This window comes from Centrocercus urophasianus, unplaced genomic scaffold (genome assembly GCF_019232065.1).
Source record: "Centrocercus urophasianus isolate 14NV4802_14NV808 unplaced genomic scaffold, USGS_Curo_1.0 seq_13, whole genome shotgun sequence".
NCBI lineage: Eukaryota > Metazoa > Chordata > Aves > Galliformes > Phasianidae > Centrocercus > Centrocercus urophasianus.
Window position 1 is genome coordinate 44,032,227 of NW_024884475.1, and position 17,038 is coordinate 44,049,264.

At 41.2% G+C, this 17,038-nt stretch overlaps 1 protein-coding gene across 4 annotated transcripts in view; it reads left to right on the forward strand.

Moving 5' to 3' along the window:
• The window catches only part of PTPN13 (protein tyrosine phosphatase non-receptor type 13), a 107,187-nt gene that overhangs the window by 75,617 nt on the left and 14,532 nt on the right, over positions 1 to 17,038 (forward strand). For 2 of the 4 annotated variants that reach the window (XM_042812601.1, XM_042812602.1), the window contains exons 18-33: positions 2,519 to 2,942; positions 3,115 to 3,212; positions 4,647 to 4,703; positions 5,631 to 5,723; positions 7,025 to 7,132; positions 7,221 to 7,352; positions 7,695 to 8,161; positions 9,114 to 9,257; positions 11,028 to 11,121; positions 12,106 to 12,191; positions 12,277 to 12,439; positions 13,230 to 13,444; positions 13,546 to 13,644; positions 14,771 to 15,132; positions 15,290 to 15,464; positions 16,732 to 16,890. In XM_042812601.1, coding sequence (XP_042668535.1) covers positions 2,519 to 2,942; positions 3,115 to 3,212; positions 4,647 to 4,703; positions 5,631 to 5,723; positions 7,025 to 7,132; positions 7,221 to 7,352; positions 7,695 to 8,161; positions 9,114 to 9,257; positions 11,028 to 11,121; positions 12,106 to 12,191; positions 12,277 to 12,439; positions 13,230 to 13,444; positions 13,546 to 13,644; positions 14,771 to 15,132; positions 15,290 to 15,464; positions 16,732 to 16,890 — 2,876 coding nt within the window. The remainder of the gene's footprint in view (positions 1 to 2,518; positions 2,943 to 3,114; positions 3,213 to 4,646; positions 4,704 to 5,630; positions 5,724 to 7,024; positions 7,133 to 7,220; positions 7,353 to 7,694; positions 8,162 to 9,113; positions 9,258 to 11,027; positions 11,122 to 12,105; positions 12,192 to 12,276; positions 12,440 to 13,229; positions 13,445 to 13,545; positions 13,645 to 14,770; positions 15,133 to 15,289; positions 15,465 to 16,731; positions 16,891 to 17,038) is intronic. The other 2 variants (XM_042812604.1, XM_042812603.1) reach the window with 2 other exon arrangements.

The following is a 17,038-nucleotide window of genomic DNA, read 5'->3' on the forward strand; positions in this document are numbered from 1 at the left end:
TTGGTAATTCCACTGCATGCTACACAGGTAGCTCTGCTTTTGCAGGGGTTATACTCCCAAAGCTTTTAGTTTGAGAACAAGAGGAAGAGTTGGCAATTGCACAGCTAGCAGCCAGGAGCTCCTTTTAAGAAAAAGAAATCTAAAAATAGTTCATTAATATTCCCTTCTCATTTGATTAATGGCTTTTGGTATATTTAAGAAAAAATAATTGGAGGTAATTCCTTAATATAATCTTAAGAGTTTGCCCTTATATATATAATCTTAAGAGTTTGCCCAGTGTGAAATGTGTTGATTTGATTACGTGAGATTACAGATGAAATAATGTAAACACAGTAGAGCAAATAAAACAGGAAGCAATGTAATGATACTGTGACTGTAAGCAGTGAGTATGGCTGTCTTTATGCTACTTCCTTCTTGGTGGACCTATAAAGGAGCAACACTACTGATTTCTCTGCCCATTTTTTTCAGATAGGAATTGCCACCTGATTTGTGTATATGAAAATAAAGTGCTGTTCTTTTAGAAAAACAAAAACGTGCAGAATAGAATCATTTAAAAGCAAACAAAAAAATTAACAATTCAACAGACTCCATACTAATTAATTTCTGTCCTGCTTGGAGCAGAGTTCGCTTGGCTGGTGGCTGGCTGGCCTTCACTGTAGACCTGGAAGTGCTCTTCCGGTTAGTCTGCCTTCTCATGCTCTCTTTGTTCCATGTTTGTATCTGTCTGCATTCCAGCTGCTGTTAATCCAGATTTCTGCTAGCATAGCTGGAATGGAGTCTGATCCCAAAGCAGTGGAGACTGTGATCTCTAATTAAAACAAAAAACAAAAAAAATCACATTGCAGCCATGCTGCTCTTTCTGTTCTGAGTAGCATATTAAGTGCCAGTACTGCCTTCTTTCTGCTAGAGAAATGAATTTCAAGCAATTTTTGGGAAGCTTCATTCTTGGCCTGCTGATGCATCAATTTTTGTGTATTTTTTGTTGTTTTTTTTTTTTCCCCAGAGCTGGTAAAAAGTTGTTAAAAAAAAAGAAAAAAAAAATAGTGGTTGAAAGAACTCTGCAAAAATACAAAGAAAAGGACAGTTGACATTATTAATGATTGGCTGCTCACTATGAGAAGGGTGTTTCTCAGGGTTGGAGGCTTCTCAAGGACCAGCTTTGGGTTAAGAGCTGTTAATGGCTGGATAACAGACCAAGGAAGATTCAAATGCTTCAGGAGAGTCTTTAGAAATATGGTGTTACATTGTGTAGCTGAATCACTGTGATTTCAGCTAATGACTAGAGAAATTATTCTGAGAAAAGGAAGAAGACCCAGCATGCACCATGACAGGGAGTGACTTACCATGTAACGTAACAACAGAGGATGGAGATGTGGGAAAGAGCACTTAATAGTCCCGTTGCTGCACAGTGTTTTCAGTGATCTGGAAAAAAACCCCAACATTTTAACACATGTAAATCTAATGAAAAGTGTTAGACTGGGAGAATGAAAGGAAAATGCCGTTTGAATAACATTCCGTCTGCATAAATAAAAAGAGAAGAGGCACAGGAGCTCAGGAAAAGTAGAAGTAATGATTTCGTGGTACACAAGAAAGGGCATTTGCTGTAACTTGAGGGATAGTAATTTCTTTTATTTACTTCTATGTCAACACAGTGACCAAAACCAGACGCTGAGTTTTGGGAATAAATTTTGGATACCTGAAAGGGCATTTAGAAAACCACAGAGCACTGAGACTTAAGTAGGTTTTATTAAGGAAGTCTTCTGAGCACATGAGAATTCTCAGCTGGGGGTTGGCAGAAAGTATTCACCTGAAATCCATAGGAAAATTGTGGCTTTGTTGGCAGGGATTACGTGCAATGTCAAGAAAAGAGCCCTTAAAATATTTCATTAAAGTACTTTTCCACAGGATGTGAACACAGCCATAGGCAGAAAATTGAGATTTGTGATGTCTGCTTCAGCAAAACCATTCTTACATAGCTCACCAGGTCTGTCTATGGTCATGACTGGGGCAGCTCTTTGATGTGGATATGGAAGTGGCAGTTGTGCACTAATTCACTAATTTTAAGATGACAAAAAATGTCTTCCACCACTACATCTTCTCCATCTGTGTGCTTAGTATGGATCGAATATGGATCAGTCAGGAGACAGGGAGTCAAAATTCTGTCAAGCCCTGCTCAGCACTTTGCTTTCTGTTCTTTGCAGCAAAAGTGATATGCCTCTTCCTAAGGCCCTGCAGTTTAACAGATAGTGTGAAGCTTCATACTAGTAAAGGGAATAAACATTTTCCTATTTAGTGTTGTTGCACTTAAGCATAGCATATGAATAAGGCAGCATACTACCCAAATTTTGCATCCTTAGCAAACTAAATGGACCTGATGATGGTGTGTACTTGTGAGCATTATGGCTAAAGGGAAAAAAAACAACCTTGTTGGTTTTTTAAACTGCACGCCTTATACAAGGAGGTCACACTGGCTCTGCTGTATAACTTGAAATTGTTTCTTGTTTTAAAAATCTCACAGAGCGAGCTTCCTTTAGGAGCCTGAACATCCATGCGGAGTCAGTGAAAGGCTTTGGCATGGGGCGGGCCATCAGCACGGGCAGCCTGGCCAGCAGCACCTTGAACCGCCTTGCAGTGCGCCCTCTATCCGTGCAGGCAGAGATCCTGAAGCGGCTGTCCTGCTCCGAGCTCTCGCTCTTCCAGCCACCCCCAGGCTCTTCAAAGGACAAGAATGAGAAGACTTCGTGGGAGGAAAGACCCAGGGTTATGAGCAAATCGTTCCATGATCTGAGCCAGAGCCATATCTCGGTTTACCCTCCGAGGAAGAATATTATCACAGCTTTGGACTCTTCCTCCCAGAAAATAGAGGACTTAATGGGAAGGGTCTTTCAGCGAATGCCAAAATTTGATACTGGATCAGCAGCGGGAGCATTAAAACTGAACAAGTAAGAGTCTGTATGAGCACCCTGAAATTCCTTTATGTACATTTGATGTACATTTTGCATCAGTTTTAATTTATTATTCATACTATTATTTTATTACATTGATCCTTCCCTTCCCTCTCCCAATTTCCTTTTCCCTCTGTCTGATTTCCCTTCTCTCCTTCTCCCCTTTAAGTTCAAAATCTCATGCAGGTTTAAGTAGAAGTCCTGAAAGAAAGAAAAATGAATCGGACTCATCGTCCATGGAAGATACCGGGCAAGCCTATGTTGTAGGTCAGCACATAAAATACTGTTACTGTATTTACTAACAAACTCTACAGTTGCTTCAGATGTAGTGCTTTGATGTTCATATTAACTGATGGTAACTTTTTGACTTGAAAAAGGGATGAGGGCAAAGTTAATGCAGGCAAACTGCCCATGATTCCAGATCAGATGTAGCAAAGAAAAGAAAATACTCCTATGGACAAAGTAACCAACTGTTCTGATACCACAGGTGTCTGAAGTACTGCACACAAGTAAGTAAGTCCTGGTAGCAGTAAAAAAATGTGTTTACCAAAAAAAAAAAAAATAAATAAAAATCACCACTACATTAGAGCAGAAGACAACAGTGCTGCAGTGCAGCTGAATACACTTATTTCTCACTCTGAGTTATGGTATGTTAATTTTTAATATCTGTGTCATCAGTTTTTAGTTGCAGGAGATTCCCTGTTAGAATAATGGAAACTAGGATGACTGAAGTATTTGCAACATTAGCTCGCTTTTTGTGTTTAATATCATAACATTGATTATATATGTGGCTTTACAACAAGTGGGAGATGGGTAAGCACTCAGACTAACGTACAAACACTGCAACTTCCTATACTGCACTGAAATCAAGACTGAATGGGGAATTGTGGTTTTTCTGCATTATGAGCAGAGGCTACTGAAGAGAGACATAAGGCATGTAGTTTCTGTAGTGACTGAAGCCATTTGTCCCATGCGTTTAGCTTTACCTATGATCTCTGGAGCAGCAATTCTGATCTTAGGTATATAGTTGGTAGTCTTGCTGAATTCCATTGCTCATGGTGGAGAACATAGCTGAAACTTCAGGGTTCAGATGGTTGGGAAAGCCTGGACTTTGCTTAACTGAGAAGCTTAAATTATCTTTCCTCCTTTATTTCCATAACTTAGTATGTTTTTTATCCCCTTTAAAATGTTTAAATGTAATGTTTACTTGGCATTTTCCAAAGAAAATATGACCCTGTGTGCAAAACAATTTAAATATAAATATGTAGAAATGCTTTTTACTGCCCCAAATTGCTTGTTATTGTATAAAAACTTGCAGGGCTGCTGTTCTGATGCTTTACAAAGTTAGGCATATCCATCAAACTGTACTATAAAATTTAGTCTTTGTCTTAGGCTTTTTCTTAAAGCCTCACCGATTTCTTCTGAAGTTCAGAGAGGCTGAGAAGGCCATAGCACTGTCCTTTCTTTAATTCTTTGACTTTGTATGAGCTTCCACCTGTCTGAACTATGAATTGCAACCAAAGCACATTAATGGTTGGAATTTGCTCAACCGTAGCTGTGTTGGCGTTTGCTCATTTTAAAAATAGGTACTTGCTGTTGTGATGGGCTCACACATATTCTTTGTAAAGTCTAATGTGTCTTCATAGCTCTCTTGTGGGAAAAAAAGACTATTAATGTCTAATACTTGCATTCATGTTGCAGGTGTTAGCATGAGTAACTCTGGAAATCTTCCATCATCAACACCATTAAAAGAGAGCAGTAAGTTGATCAGTAATAATACATCCATTCCACTGGTTAAGTCAGTATCTTTTAATTTGTACTTGTTGAGAGCTTCACTGGCTCTCAACAGAGCCAGATGTTGTTCTGTTCTTTGACTATGCTTACATCAGACACCTCTGCCAATCAGCTGAGTGGAACCTTTGTCAAAATCTATCTCAAATACTGGTTTGGGGTTTTTTTCTGGAGAGAGATTTTTACATGTGTAATGCTTTTCAGCTGCGGAGAGTGTTTAGTTTGACTTCTTAAAGGTACTGTTAACTACAGTAAACTGCTCTTCGAAGCTCCTTTCCCATGCTTGTGTGGCTGATGGTTCTGCAGTGCCCCAAATGACCATGTGCTGACTTTTGGAGTGGATGGGGATAGAAACCTTTTTCTGGTTGGGGCTGTCTGCTGTGTTCTCTTACACCAATTTATTTTTTTTTTGCCTGGTGTGTAGAGTTCAGTATCTTCATGTTGTTGTGGAAGTGCCTGTACCGCTTAAAGCAAAACTGGGCCAGGCACTCCAGTCCAAGCTATTCCAACTTCTCCAGGTAGTTAATTCATGAGTTCAGACTGACAGTATGCTGGCAATTTAAACAGGATAGGTTTAGTAGATATTTCTAATGTTGATTGTTTCAGTTAAAGATTGTTGTTAAGAGAATTCATTCAGTAATCTTTTACTAACTTAGAACCGTAGAATGACTTAGGTTGGAAGGGATAATCACACTGCCAAGGTCCCCATGCAGCCTGGTCCTGAGTACCTCCAGGGAAGAGGCATCCACAGCTTCTGTGGGCAACCTCCTCTTCGCAGCTGGACCCACTATTTTAGAAAGGATCTCTTCTATGGAATAGAACATAAAGGCAAACTTGAAAGGATGTCAGCATGCACGTATTCTGGTGTCTGATTAAGAAATGTTGGCTTTTCAGGTGACTCTCTGCAAACAACAGAGAGCAGAGTTTCCTCACCGGAAAGAGAGATCACTTTGGTGAACCTGAAAAAGGATGAAAAAATGGGCTTGGGTATGTGGCTTTTACGTGGTTGAATTGTTTTGGATGTTTATGGAAGCTGAAAATAATGTGAAGATTTTGTGTTCTGTGTTTAAGTATTGTAGGACTGAGGAAGATAGTTATGAGCTGTATTTTAAAGACATTTAAGATGCAGAAGCCTAGACTTTCTTGCTAATGCTTGCTGCTACTTGATTGGTGTTGGCCAAATCTGTTTCTTGGTTTCTCTGTATTACGTGTGGGCTCACTTTTCTGATTACTGTGAAATAATCATACAAAAATGGCATTGAAGGTTTGTCTTTGTGCTCAAATAAAAGGATTGTGTCATGTGGACACCTCACAGTTGTGATGACTTAGAGGTTTTCAAGAAGCGAAGCTTATAAAGCTATTGTAAATTAATTGTGTACTTTTTAAATATTCTCATTATATAGTTTAATTGAACTTCAATTATGAGGTTTAGTGAGCCCAAAATCTGAGATATTTGGATTCCATTCCTTGTTGTTGTACTGATGTTTTTCATAAGCCCCCATCATTCTCCCCTGTAATTTGTATCAGATACAGTTTAGAGGAGTTCTTTGAAGCATCTCTGTTCTGTAACAGAGTACCGTAATGTAAGTTTGAAGAAGGAAAAAGTCCTGAAGATCGTATTTAGTATTGACACTGCATGGTAACTTAGTACCATAGTAACAAGTTGACAGAGAACAAGAGCAATTCATAGGGACTGTCCCTTCTGCCTTTTCTGCTATTCTTTTTGCTCTTTTTGTTAGAGCACACAAAGCCTGACATCTTGGATGTTCATATTTCTTGGTCATGGACATCTTTCCCAGGTTTACCTTGAAGAATTGGTAGAAATAGATTGGAAGCTTCAAAAGGAAAAAAAAAAAACAAATTTGGTGCACTTTTAATATAGAAAACTGTTTTTGAAGAACCTATCTCTTAACATCAGGGTCAGACGTTTAGACAAGGCATCTAAAATTCTGTGTAACAGGAAAAGCATGTCATCTGGCCAGCAGGAATGTATACAGTGTCATCAGAAAGTGCATGCATGTCTGTTGCCCTTGTTGGAGGTTTCTAGGGAGACAAGAAAATCCAATTCTGAAATGCTTTTTTAGAATTAAGAATGCAGTGAAGCTTTATCCAAAAGTTTTACTGTTTACTTTCATGTAGACTTCTTCGAGATGTATAGATTTTTTTTTTTAATTTTACATTTAATAGAATGACAAAGTTTTTTATGTGCTTTGAAATATCAGCTTGTGCTGAGCTAAGTTAGACTCTGCTCACTGACGTATATGCATGCTTTGGGCCTTTTTCAATAGGCTTTCAGATAGTTGGTGGAGAGAAGACGGGGAAACTTGATCTGGGAATTTTCATTCACTCAGTTACTCCTGGAGGGCCAGCTGATGTGGAAGGATCTCTGAAACCAGGTGAATGGTGTGAAAAAGGAAAGGTATACATGACAGAAAAGACCAAATGTCAGTGTTGGATTGTATCTAAACAAACGCTTTTGTTCAGGACACCGACTGATATCTGTGAACAGCACGAGTTTGGAGGGTGTCAGCCACCACACAGCATTAGAAATTATAGAGAATGCTCCTGAGGATGTAACACTCGTTATCTCTCAGCCCAAAGAAAAGCCATCCAAAGGTATGGAGAGGTATTCCTTAGTATTAAACCACTGATTTGAGCAGCTGACTTGACATACGTCACTTCTGTGCACCCCAGTTAATATGTGCTGACAGTTGTGTTAGAGACTGACAGTTGTGTTAGAGACTCTCCACTGTGTTAGAGAGTGGAAGCGCTAAGCTTTGCAGTAGGATCATTTGGGGTAGTTTTCAGTGAGGGCGCATTGGCTGCACCCTGAATAGAAAGCGTTCTGCGTGGTATAGAGTGGTAAAATCTCACATGGCCGTAAACTGAGAAATATGTGTAATATTGAGGGCAGGATGTGACCAGTCCCTGCTGACTGTCTTCTCTTCTGGCTTTCAGCATCGTGCAGCACCTCGCACCTCACTAATGGAACCAGGACCTATGTAAGAAGACCATCATCAGTGCAGGACAATGAGGCAGAGTCCTCTTCAGAGGAGCCTAGCAGGTCCCGTGCTCACCAGAGGGCCATTGCAGGCAGCGTGTCTGCCTTGTCAGGGGGCAGGCGGGATGGGAGTGTGAGCTCCCAGGACTCCAGGACTGAGAGTGCCAGCCTGTCCCAGAGCCAGACAGCGAGCTGCTTTGGCAGACGTGCCAGTGGCAGAGCCCAACAGGATCCACAGAAATACAGTGACTCCCAGTTTGGGGTTTTGAAAACTAGTGAGAAGAGAAGGTCGTCGTCAGACAGTACTCGAGCCAAAATGAAAAGGTCGGGAGTTGTGGAGTCTGTGGAGTATTCTGACCGAGGAGATTCTGACATGGATGAAGCAACTTACTCCAGCAGTCAGGAGCAGCAGGTTGCTCAAAAGGCACAGTTTATTTCATGTGAAAATTTCCCATTGGTGTAATAGTGGCAGTGAAATATCTGTCGGTTGGTATGAATGAGGTGAAAGGGGCATGGGGGAAGGGCAGCCTAACCTACAGTTTGTCCTCCTAATGGCAAATGCTGAGAGCTTATTTCTACCAGTTTGGTGATTTTGTTCAAAATGAGTGAAGAAACTCACTCCTGGAATTTCAAAGCATTTTCCAGCGTCACCATGTCATGTCATGGGCATGTCTTACTCAAAGCAGATTCCGCTTTGGAATGAACGTGTGATGCTCTTCTAGATTCTGTAAGAAACATCCATTCATTTAGTATTGTCTAATGTAATCATAGTCTGATGACAGTCCTAAAGAGATGAGAAAAGTAGTACTGATGTAACTGAAATGAGAGCCTAGAGTAGCAACTGAACCTGTATCTTTTGACATTGATCTAATCAATGGGAAAATGCTCTTATCTAATGAAACTTCATTCTTGTCTCATGAAGCTCTGAAGTGAGCCATGCCCTGAGCAAAGACATTCTTCACTTTGCTGAAGGTACACAGCGGAAAGTACTACAAATACATCCCTAACCTGTAATGATCTCTGATTCCCAGCTGATGAAGAGTGTAGCATTAATTTCTGCAAATTAATGCAACAGAACCTAAGCTGATGTAATGGTGAAATTCTAGTTATGTTTTCTGTGTTCCATGACATTAAAGACCCAAGTGCTGAAGGCCAAACGTGTTTCTGCACTAATGCTGTTTGATTGCAGCTGTGGAAGAGTTAAAGCACTGTGTCTCATGAGCCATACAGTCTGGTACTTTCCCATGTGGAAACCTTTTGCTGCAGCTGACTCAGAAACACATCCCTTAGGATCTTATCTGTACAATTCTGTTCTAACAAAAATCTCTTTTTTCTTTTTTTTTTTTTTTTTTTTGTTGTTGTTGTTTTAAATAAAGGAATCTTCCTCAGCAAATGCAGCTGACAAAATGAATTCTAAAAAGGTTTCTGCAGAACTTCTTAAACCTGGAGATATCTTTGAGGTTGAACTAGCCAAAAAAGATAACGGCTTGGGAATAAGTGTCACGGTACTGTTTGACAAGGTTTTCAGATGTTTTCTCTTTTTCTCTACTCCCATAACCCGTTAAATTACTAAATTCCAAGGAAGCAAAATATTTTCTGGAGTCAGTGCAGAGCATGTAGTTTTACTGACTTACAATTAATCTTATCAAAGCTGAAAAATAGTGTTGTAAATCCTTCGCACCATCTCCCCTTCAGGTAACCTTCATTTGATATTTTACAGTGAAATCCCAAAGTCAGTCTTATCACAGCAGCTGCTTTGCAAGTACAGACAGAAAGATGGGCTTTGTCCCTTGCTCCCCAGTAACGTGGCAAGTTTGCAAGGGGGAGAAATTAGAGATCTCCTGCTGGGCATCACATGAAGAAAAAGGGTTGTGTTACCTCAGAGTATTTGCACTCCACGCACAAGTACTGTGCTGTGTTCTCCCTCTGCTGGTTAAAAGGCAGAAAGCAAAAAACTACTGAGATGCAATTTAGACCTGTCTTGCCTCCAAGACTGCCCTTAAGAGACAAAAATGTACTTTTAATGGATGAATTTCTCATCAGGTTATAAAATTTTGACGGTGATTCACACTTAGAGACTGCCATACCTCACGGTGGCACTTCAGAGATGAAGAGAATGAATCATAAGTGATATGTACACATCTTTCACTGCTCTGTTCTTGTTTTGTGTTGCAAAATGCATCTGAGGTTTTTAATATTCCAGAATTATCTCTGGTTAATGGATCAGTAGACTATGCAATAATTTGAGAATGGAAAAGCAGCATAAATTATAACAGTAGAGAGCAGCTATTAACTGTAGATCAAATCTATTGAGTTTTAGTGGCTGCTTATATCTAAACCAAATCACTCTTTTCCGAAGTGTGACAGTATGGATATGCATATGGGTGGAGTTGGAATTTGTAACCACTGAAGTCACATTGCCCTGTCAGGCTCTCAGAGTGAAGTGACTGGAGTCACAAAGGGTGAGCAGGACATAGTTACTGAACAGCAGCAAGTCTGCAGAGCCTGGGGCTGTGCAGAAAACATCACAAAATGCCAGCAATGCAGTGATTGCCCTTGGAGGATTACCAAATAGTGCCTTCATTGTGCTTTCCTTTTTCAGTCTCCACACTGAACCTTGCACAGCCATCCTGCATGTGGTGAAAAGAAGAGGGACACAACCAACTCTGTGCTTTAATCTTTCAGATGTAGCATCACCCTCTTTCAGAGTGAATGTTAACATTTTGTTGATCTCCTTCCTCCCTCCAGTTTGTGGAGCAGTTGTGACAGTGTAGCGTTGGCTGTCTGAGAGCCTGGAATGCAAAGGCCCACAGAGAATAGTGCCATTTGAGTTTGAGCAGTTTTCTCAGTGTAGACCTTCAAATTTCTATGACCTGAGAGAAAAGAAGCACTCCTCAGTTTGTGTTACATCAGAGGGTGAATTGGAGTAGGACACTGCATGGGATTCATTTCTTTGGCTGTTGCTGCTGGATGTGCTCACACAGTTCTTGGAGCTTTGTGTGCATGCAAGCATGTTAACTCCAGCACAGCAGACATGCTTTGCTGCAGGATGCCTCTTTGGTTGGAATGCATTTGCATTGTGATACATTGTGTTTGTACAGTCTTCAAATTGCATGACTGTGAACCATGCTTTGTAAAATGTTTTTGTTTGACAATTTGGCCTTTCCTTGTATGTGCCAGTGGTCGAAGTGCTTCCTTGAGTGCAGCTATCCTTGTAGTGTGTTGCATTGAATTACAAAGTGTTCTAGGTGTCAAAAGACTGACAAATCCCATTTTTACTCTCCTCTTAGGGTGGTGTAAACACAAGTATAAAGCACGGCGGTATTTACGTGAAAGCAGTTATTCCAAAAGGAGCAGCTGAAGAAGATGGCAAAATAGAAAAAGGTATTTTGGGTCATTCCATCAGGGTTTCTAAATGTGAGAAATGGTCAGAGAACTGTCCAGGATAGGCTTGAGGGTACACTGTGGCTTGGAAGCTGGGAAATCTGTTTGACAAAGGAGCAATCACAGAAGGCTTCGGGAGGAAGAAACCCTTTCCTGATGTCACGTGTTTATGGTTTTAATTCAAGATTTTGTCTCGAATGTTCTGGCAGGTAATTGTGCAGATGAAGTTAACATTAAGACAAAGTAGAGAGCAGCTGTAGAACCAAAAGAAAGCTGCAGAGATTGTGGAGGGGAAAGTACGAAATCTGCTGCAGGATTATTATCCTTAATGCAGCCTGTGGTGATGGAGAACGCTTCCCTGTGTCAGCTATGGGGAGGGAGAGCTTTTGTGTTATTTGTGGCTCTTTCACTTAGTGTACAGGGTAACTTCATACACTAAATCAATGTAATGGCTGTGGCTTTTCTTGTTTTTGAGCCAGGCTTCAGTCCTTACTAGAGAGAGAACTGACCTCACAGATTGAGATTGGTTTTTAATATAGATATAAGAGCTTTGTGGCAGGTTATCATTCCAGTAGTTAATGCTGGCTTTGACATGGGATTATCCCAGGTTGGTTTAGTTGCAAAGTTCTCCTCTGTGCTCAGAAGAGGGAGAGGAGATTAGATATTAGGAAACATTTCTTCTCAGAAAGAGTAGTGAGGCATTGGACAAGGCTACCCAGGGAGATGGTGGAATCACCATCCTTGGAGTGCTGAAGAACCATGAAGATGCAATATAGGAGAGCTGTGGTCAGTGGGCATGGTGGGGATGGATTGAGATTGGACTAGATAATCCTAATGGTCTTTTCCAACCTCAGTGATTCTATGATTTGATTCTTTACTGCCTTCTGATGAGTCACTGCCTTCGTTAGCTGAGAATTTAAGATTTCTGTGTTTTATTTACATGGTACTTCATTTTTTCTTAAATGATGAATTACTTATTTCTAGGTGACCGCGTGCTTTCTGTCAATGGGGTGAGTTTGGAGGGTGCTACTCATAAACAAGCTGTGGAAATGCTGAGAAACACCGGACAGGTCAGTGGTTACAGATCCTGATAAACTAAACTATGCTATCTCCGTGACCACTGCCAGTTAACCAGAGGATGTTTCATCTTTTCAGGTGGTGCATCTGCTGTTGGAAAAAGGACAGCTTTCTGTGGCAAAGGCTCATGCTCCAGTAACACCACAGTGCACACCTCCAAATCTGGTGGGGCCATGTGAGCCTCAGGAGAAACCAGCAACAAGAGCTACAAACACCAAAGACTACAGCTTTGTCACTGCAGGTCTGGTCTGATCGTGTAGGAAAACACTGAAAGCATCCTTGAGTTTTATATCTCCTGTGAAATAGAAAGACAGGAGTCAGAGCTGATTAGGAACCCACACCAAGCCCCCGCACATCATGCAATTTTTGCGTTTCTGTGCCATTGCAATTTGTTTTGAAGGTTTCCTTTCATATCTTATTAACGCAGTTCAGTGACTGTGAACTGTTTGCTCTCTGTGTTCCTTTTTTCTCAATTTTGCCAGCAGGCCAGGGCTGTAGGATTGTTGAGGTAGAAGGGCACTCTTAATTCTGGTGCTGCTAAGACAAATGTCGTGGGGGTTAAATCCTCATATAAAAGTGAGAGTTGCTGTTTCATGTAACTGCTGCTCCTGTTTAGATGAGAGTAGACTTCCAGAGTTGGGATGGAGAAGGGCCAGTTGTCTGCCTGACCAGAGGCTGATATCTCAGCTCCTCCTGCTACAGAGGTGTGCAGAGGGAGGGGAATCTGTGCATGTGAGGAAACTCCTGCTGGTACCCTTTAGTCTTCTTGGGTAGGGTTTATCCTGCCTGCCAGGAGCTAGTTGCTTCTCTCACAGGTGTCTGTTCAGTGGCCAGAATAGGCACATCAATCAGCTATGACAGTCTCCTTAACGAGCTTCTGCAGAACTGAACTTTGAGGACACCTTCATGTGCTGTGTGGTGTGGTGTTAGGAAGAGAAGCTGTCAGCCAGAGAACATCATCTGAAGGCAGAGTGCACACCACTTGTTTTAATGGCCAGTGTGCTGTAAGAAATGATGTGCTTCTCTTACAGAAAACACATTTGAGGTAAAGCTGCTGAAGAACAGCTCAGGTCTTGGGTTCAGCTTCTGCCGTGAGGATAATCCTACTCCAGAGCAGCTGAGCTCAACCATTGTGAGGGTGAAGAAGCTCTTCCCTGGGCAGCCTGCTGCAGAGAGTGGGCAGATAGACATTGGGGACGTCATCCTCAAAGTGAATGGGGCATCGCTCAAGGGTTTATCCCAGCAGGTTAGTGATCTTTATTGTCTGTCCTCGTGGCATAACTCATGCTGTGGTAGTCCTGCACGTCTTGGTGGCTCTGCCTAATACTGAACCAAATGTGGCCGTAGGAAGTCATCTCTGCTCTGAGGGGAACATCTCCAGAAGTCTCTCTTCTCCTTTGTCGGCCACCGCCTGGTGTACTGCCAGACATCGATCCTGCTTTGTTGGTAAGGCCTGTGGCATAAGATTCTTCTTTTTTAATTACTATTTGAGGGTTCGTTTACTTGGTCTGGTGGGTTAGTTAATTAAATGGAAGATACAGAAGGAGAGATGGGGGAACTGTGCTCACAGAAGCTCCTGTGGTAAATTCCTCAGGAGTGTACTGAGAATTTCACAGACTTGAAAAGAACGAGGACCTCTTTTGTTCGTTTTTTGTTTAGGGATTTTGTCTTTGTTGTTTTTTTTAATTTTGTATTTCTACATTTTCAAATGGGTTTACTCTCTAAGGCAGGTGTTGCTTTGTAGCACATAGATTTGAAGTTGATCTTGAATACAAACTGCAATGTGTGTGAAATATATTCTATGAAAGAGCAATTTGTCTGTTTCTGGTGTGTGTACAACTAGGAAAGAAACTGTTATATTTACTTGCTGGAATTCAGAGATGCCCAAAAACAATTTTCAAAGCGTTCTAGTAGTTAAATTGGGAGAACAGGAAGACATTGCAGGATGCTTGGAAAAAGTGGAAATTAAAATATTTTCTGCAAAAGAGACTGTAGGGAGGAGTTTGCCTGAAAAGCAGGCTTTCCATAATACAGGGAAGAAAGTGTAAAAGGAGCAGAAACAGATTTTCTATGCAAATAATTTTAATTCTGTGTTCAAATTAGCAAAGCTGTTCAAATCTGATGGCAGAAACTTAAAAGTACAAAGTTAAGCTGAAATTAGAGTAAGAAGAGAAGATGGACAATTGAACAAAATACAAATAACTCATCCTGTAATTCATTTCAAGTACAAAATGTCTTTGATAAGAGAGCATGTATATCAGAATAGGTGAGGGGGAAGCAATAAAGAAACAAGCAACAGTTTTTGTTCGTAACACTATTGCAGATTGGTACGTTCATGAATGCAAGAATTTGACCATAAAAGCATATATGAAGCTTTTAAAATCTGTTTTCCTTAAATGATTTTGCAGGTCTTTAGCATAGTATATTTCAAAGTTCTGCATACTTTGTCTTGGCAAAGTTGCACTCATCTTGGCAGAAGAGGCTGCTCAGTCACAGCGTTTGGTAGTATTATGTGGTCTTTGCAACTGCATAGCTGGAGTTTAATCCATTTAAATGTCCTTGCTTTCTGTAGACCCCCATCAATTCACCCCTACAAGTATTTCCAGACGTCAGTAGAGAAGTTTCTGGTCCTTCAAATGAAGAACAGGGAGATAGCTCAGATGAAAATGAAACTACTGATCTGAGCAAAAGAAGACTGAAGTCTCCCTCTAGGAGAGACAGCTACAGTGACAGCAGCAGGAGTGGTGATGAGGAGACGATGGACTCAATGGCACAGTCAGGCCACAGCTGGAATTCTGCCCTCTGCCAGCCTCCAGATGAAGCTGTGACACAGGCACACAGCCAGCACGAGGCACGCAGTGCTCAGGGCAGTGCTCTTCGCACCATCTTGTATTCTGCACATGAGACTCCTAGCAGGTCAGAGCTTGAGGACAGGTGAGTAGCTCGTAATGATTCCTGTAGTGCACTCATGGGAATGCTTCTTTTGTTTTGCTGGCTAGATCTGTATAAAATCAATACTGGTTCACGTATTAATTTACTGTTGACAGCTATGTTGTATAAGCTGATCTTTGATGCACTTTTTTGTCTCCAGCACTCTGCTGTTGGATTTGACATCGATCCCACCCTGTAGAACCATCCCTGAAGTTACCACATCTGTTTTAATAAACAGCTGTTATGCTACTCCTGCTTCTGAGCTACCTCCACGCCTGGAAGGAATGGCCTCACTACTCAGCCAGCTAGAAAAAAGTGCTGAAGAATATGAACCGGTAATTTCCTGTTTCTGTCTTTCAGTAGTTTAAGTGTAACCTCTGCTGTGTCAGCTGGAAGTTTTTGTAGCCATAGTTTGGAGAGTGACTGAATAGAGGATAGCCATATTAATTTACAAATGTGACGGTTGTAGGTTATAGTTGCACTGACTGGGGGTGTCTTATAAATGGCACTTATGCTCTGAACCGTGTTCGTACAGATGTCTGCAGTTGTTTTCTCTCTGAGGTTTTCAGGGATTGATAACATTTCCTTCTGTGAGTATGAATGCATCCCTGTCTGCATAGGCAGATTTGCACACATGTATTTTGTGTATAATTTTAGCCTAGAAGCTTGATGTTAAACATTTCCCTAGCTCCAGACAAGTTCTCAGGCTGGACTCATATACCATTTACCTTGCTATGTGGTTGTTTAGAGATCATTGGATGAATCAGGCCAGAGGGGGCCTCAGGAAACCCTGTTCTTTGCTGCTTTAATCAAATGCAAAACGTAGCATAGTTTTGAGACTCTTCTGAGATACCTTCTTGCCACCCTGGAAACATTTGTGCAGAGTGTCAGAAGGAGTTTGTGCTTCCATAGCCTCACATAATTGATTCACAAATAAAAAAAGAAAGTGTCAGTGGAGCCTTGATACGTTTCAGTTGTGGAAGTCTCCCAGGTTACACAGCTGTTCATGCCCATACTCCCTTTTGAGAACTAACAAACTGTCTCCTTTTTAGTCTCTTCTTCTTCGGAAGTTACTCACAAACCGTCATGGTGTTGTGTGAGTGTCTGTGCAAATGAAACAGATATGCATCTTTCTATTGACAGTTCATGCAAATAAAAATAGAGAAGGTATATGCATGTGTGCAGTTCCTAGGAAATACACAGTTTTATCTCATTGTAGGAAAACCTATTCACCTACTTCACTTGACTAGTTCCTGCTGTGCTGTCTTACTCGAAGAGCCTTTTTATTCGTGATAGCTGGTTCAGAGTAAAGCAACGTGCCACTTTGGATGTGAGCCTTCACAACTCTGTTTAGAACATTAGGCCTTTAGTCCAAGGTCAGCTTCATGCAAAAGTGTCCTGTCCAAATGAGAGAGAAGTGCTGGATACAGCTGAGCTGAGCCTGCTCTTGCAGGTGTCTCAGTGCTATCCAGGCTTGTGTTCCAGTTACACCAATCGGTGCATTAGTTATCTATTTCTATTAGTATTAAATTCAAATTGCCCATGGTCTAAAGCTGCTTCTGTTCTTTTTTTGTGTTGTTAAGTGCTACTTTCTTCCCCTAGGAAGTAGAACTCCAGGTCACCATGACCAAGTCTGAAAAAGGCAGCCTGGGCTTTACAGTGACCAAAGGGAATGATAATGTGGGCTGCTACATTCATGACATTGTTCAGGATCCTGCCAAAAGTGATGGGAGACTGCGTCCTGGGGACCGACTCATAAAGGTAAGACAATTACCATTTCTAGACAAAGGGACTGCATGAAAAGAACAACTTTGAGCCAAAACCAAAATAAATATGTGAGCTCTGTTGTGTGCTGAAATTACATAGAATCATAGAACGGCCTGGGCTGAAAAGGATCTCAAACATTATC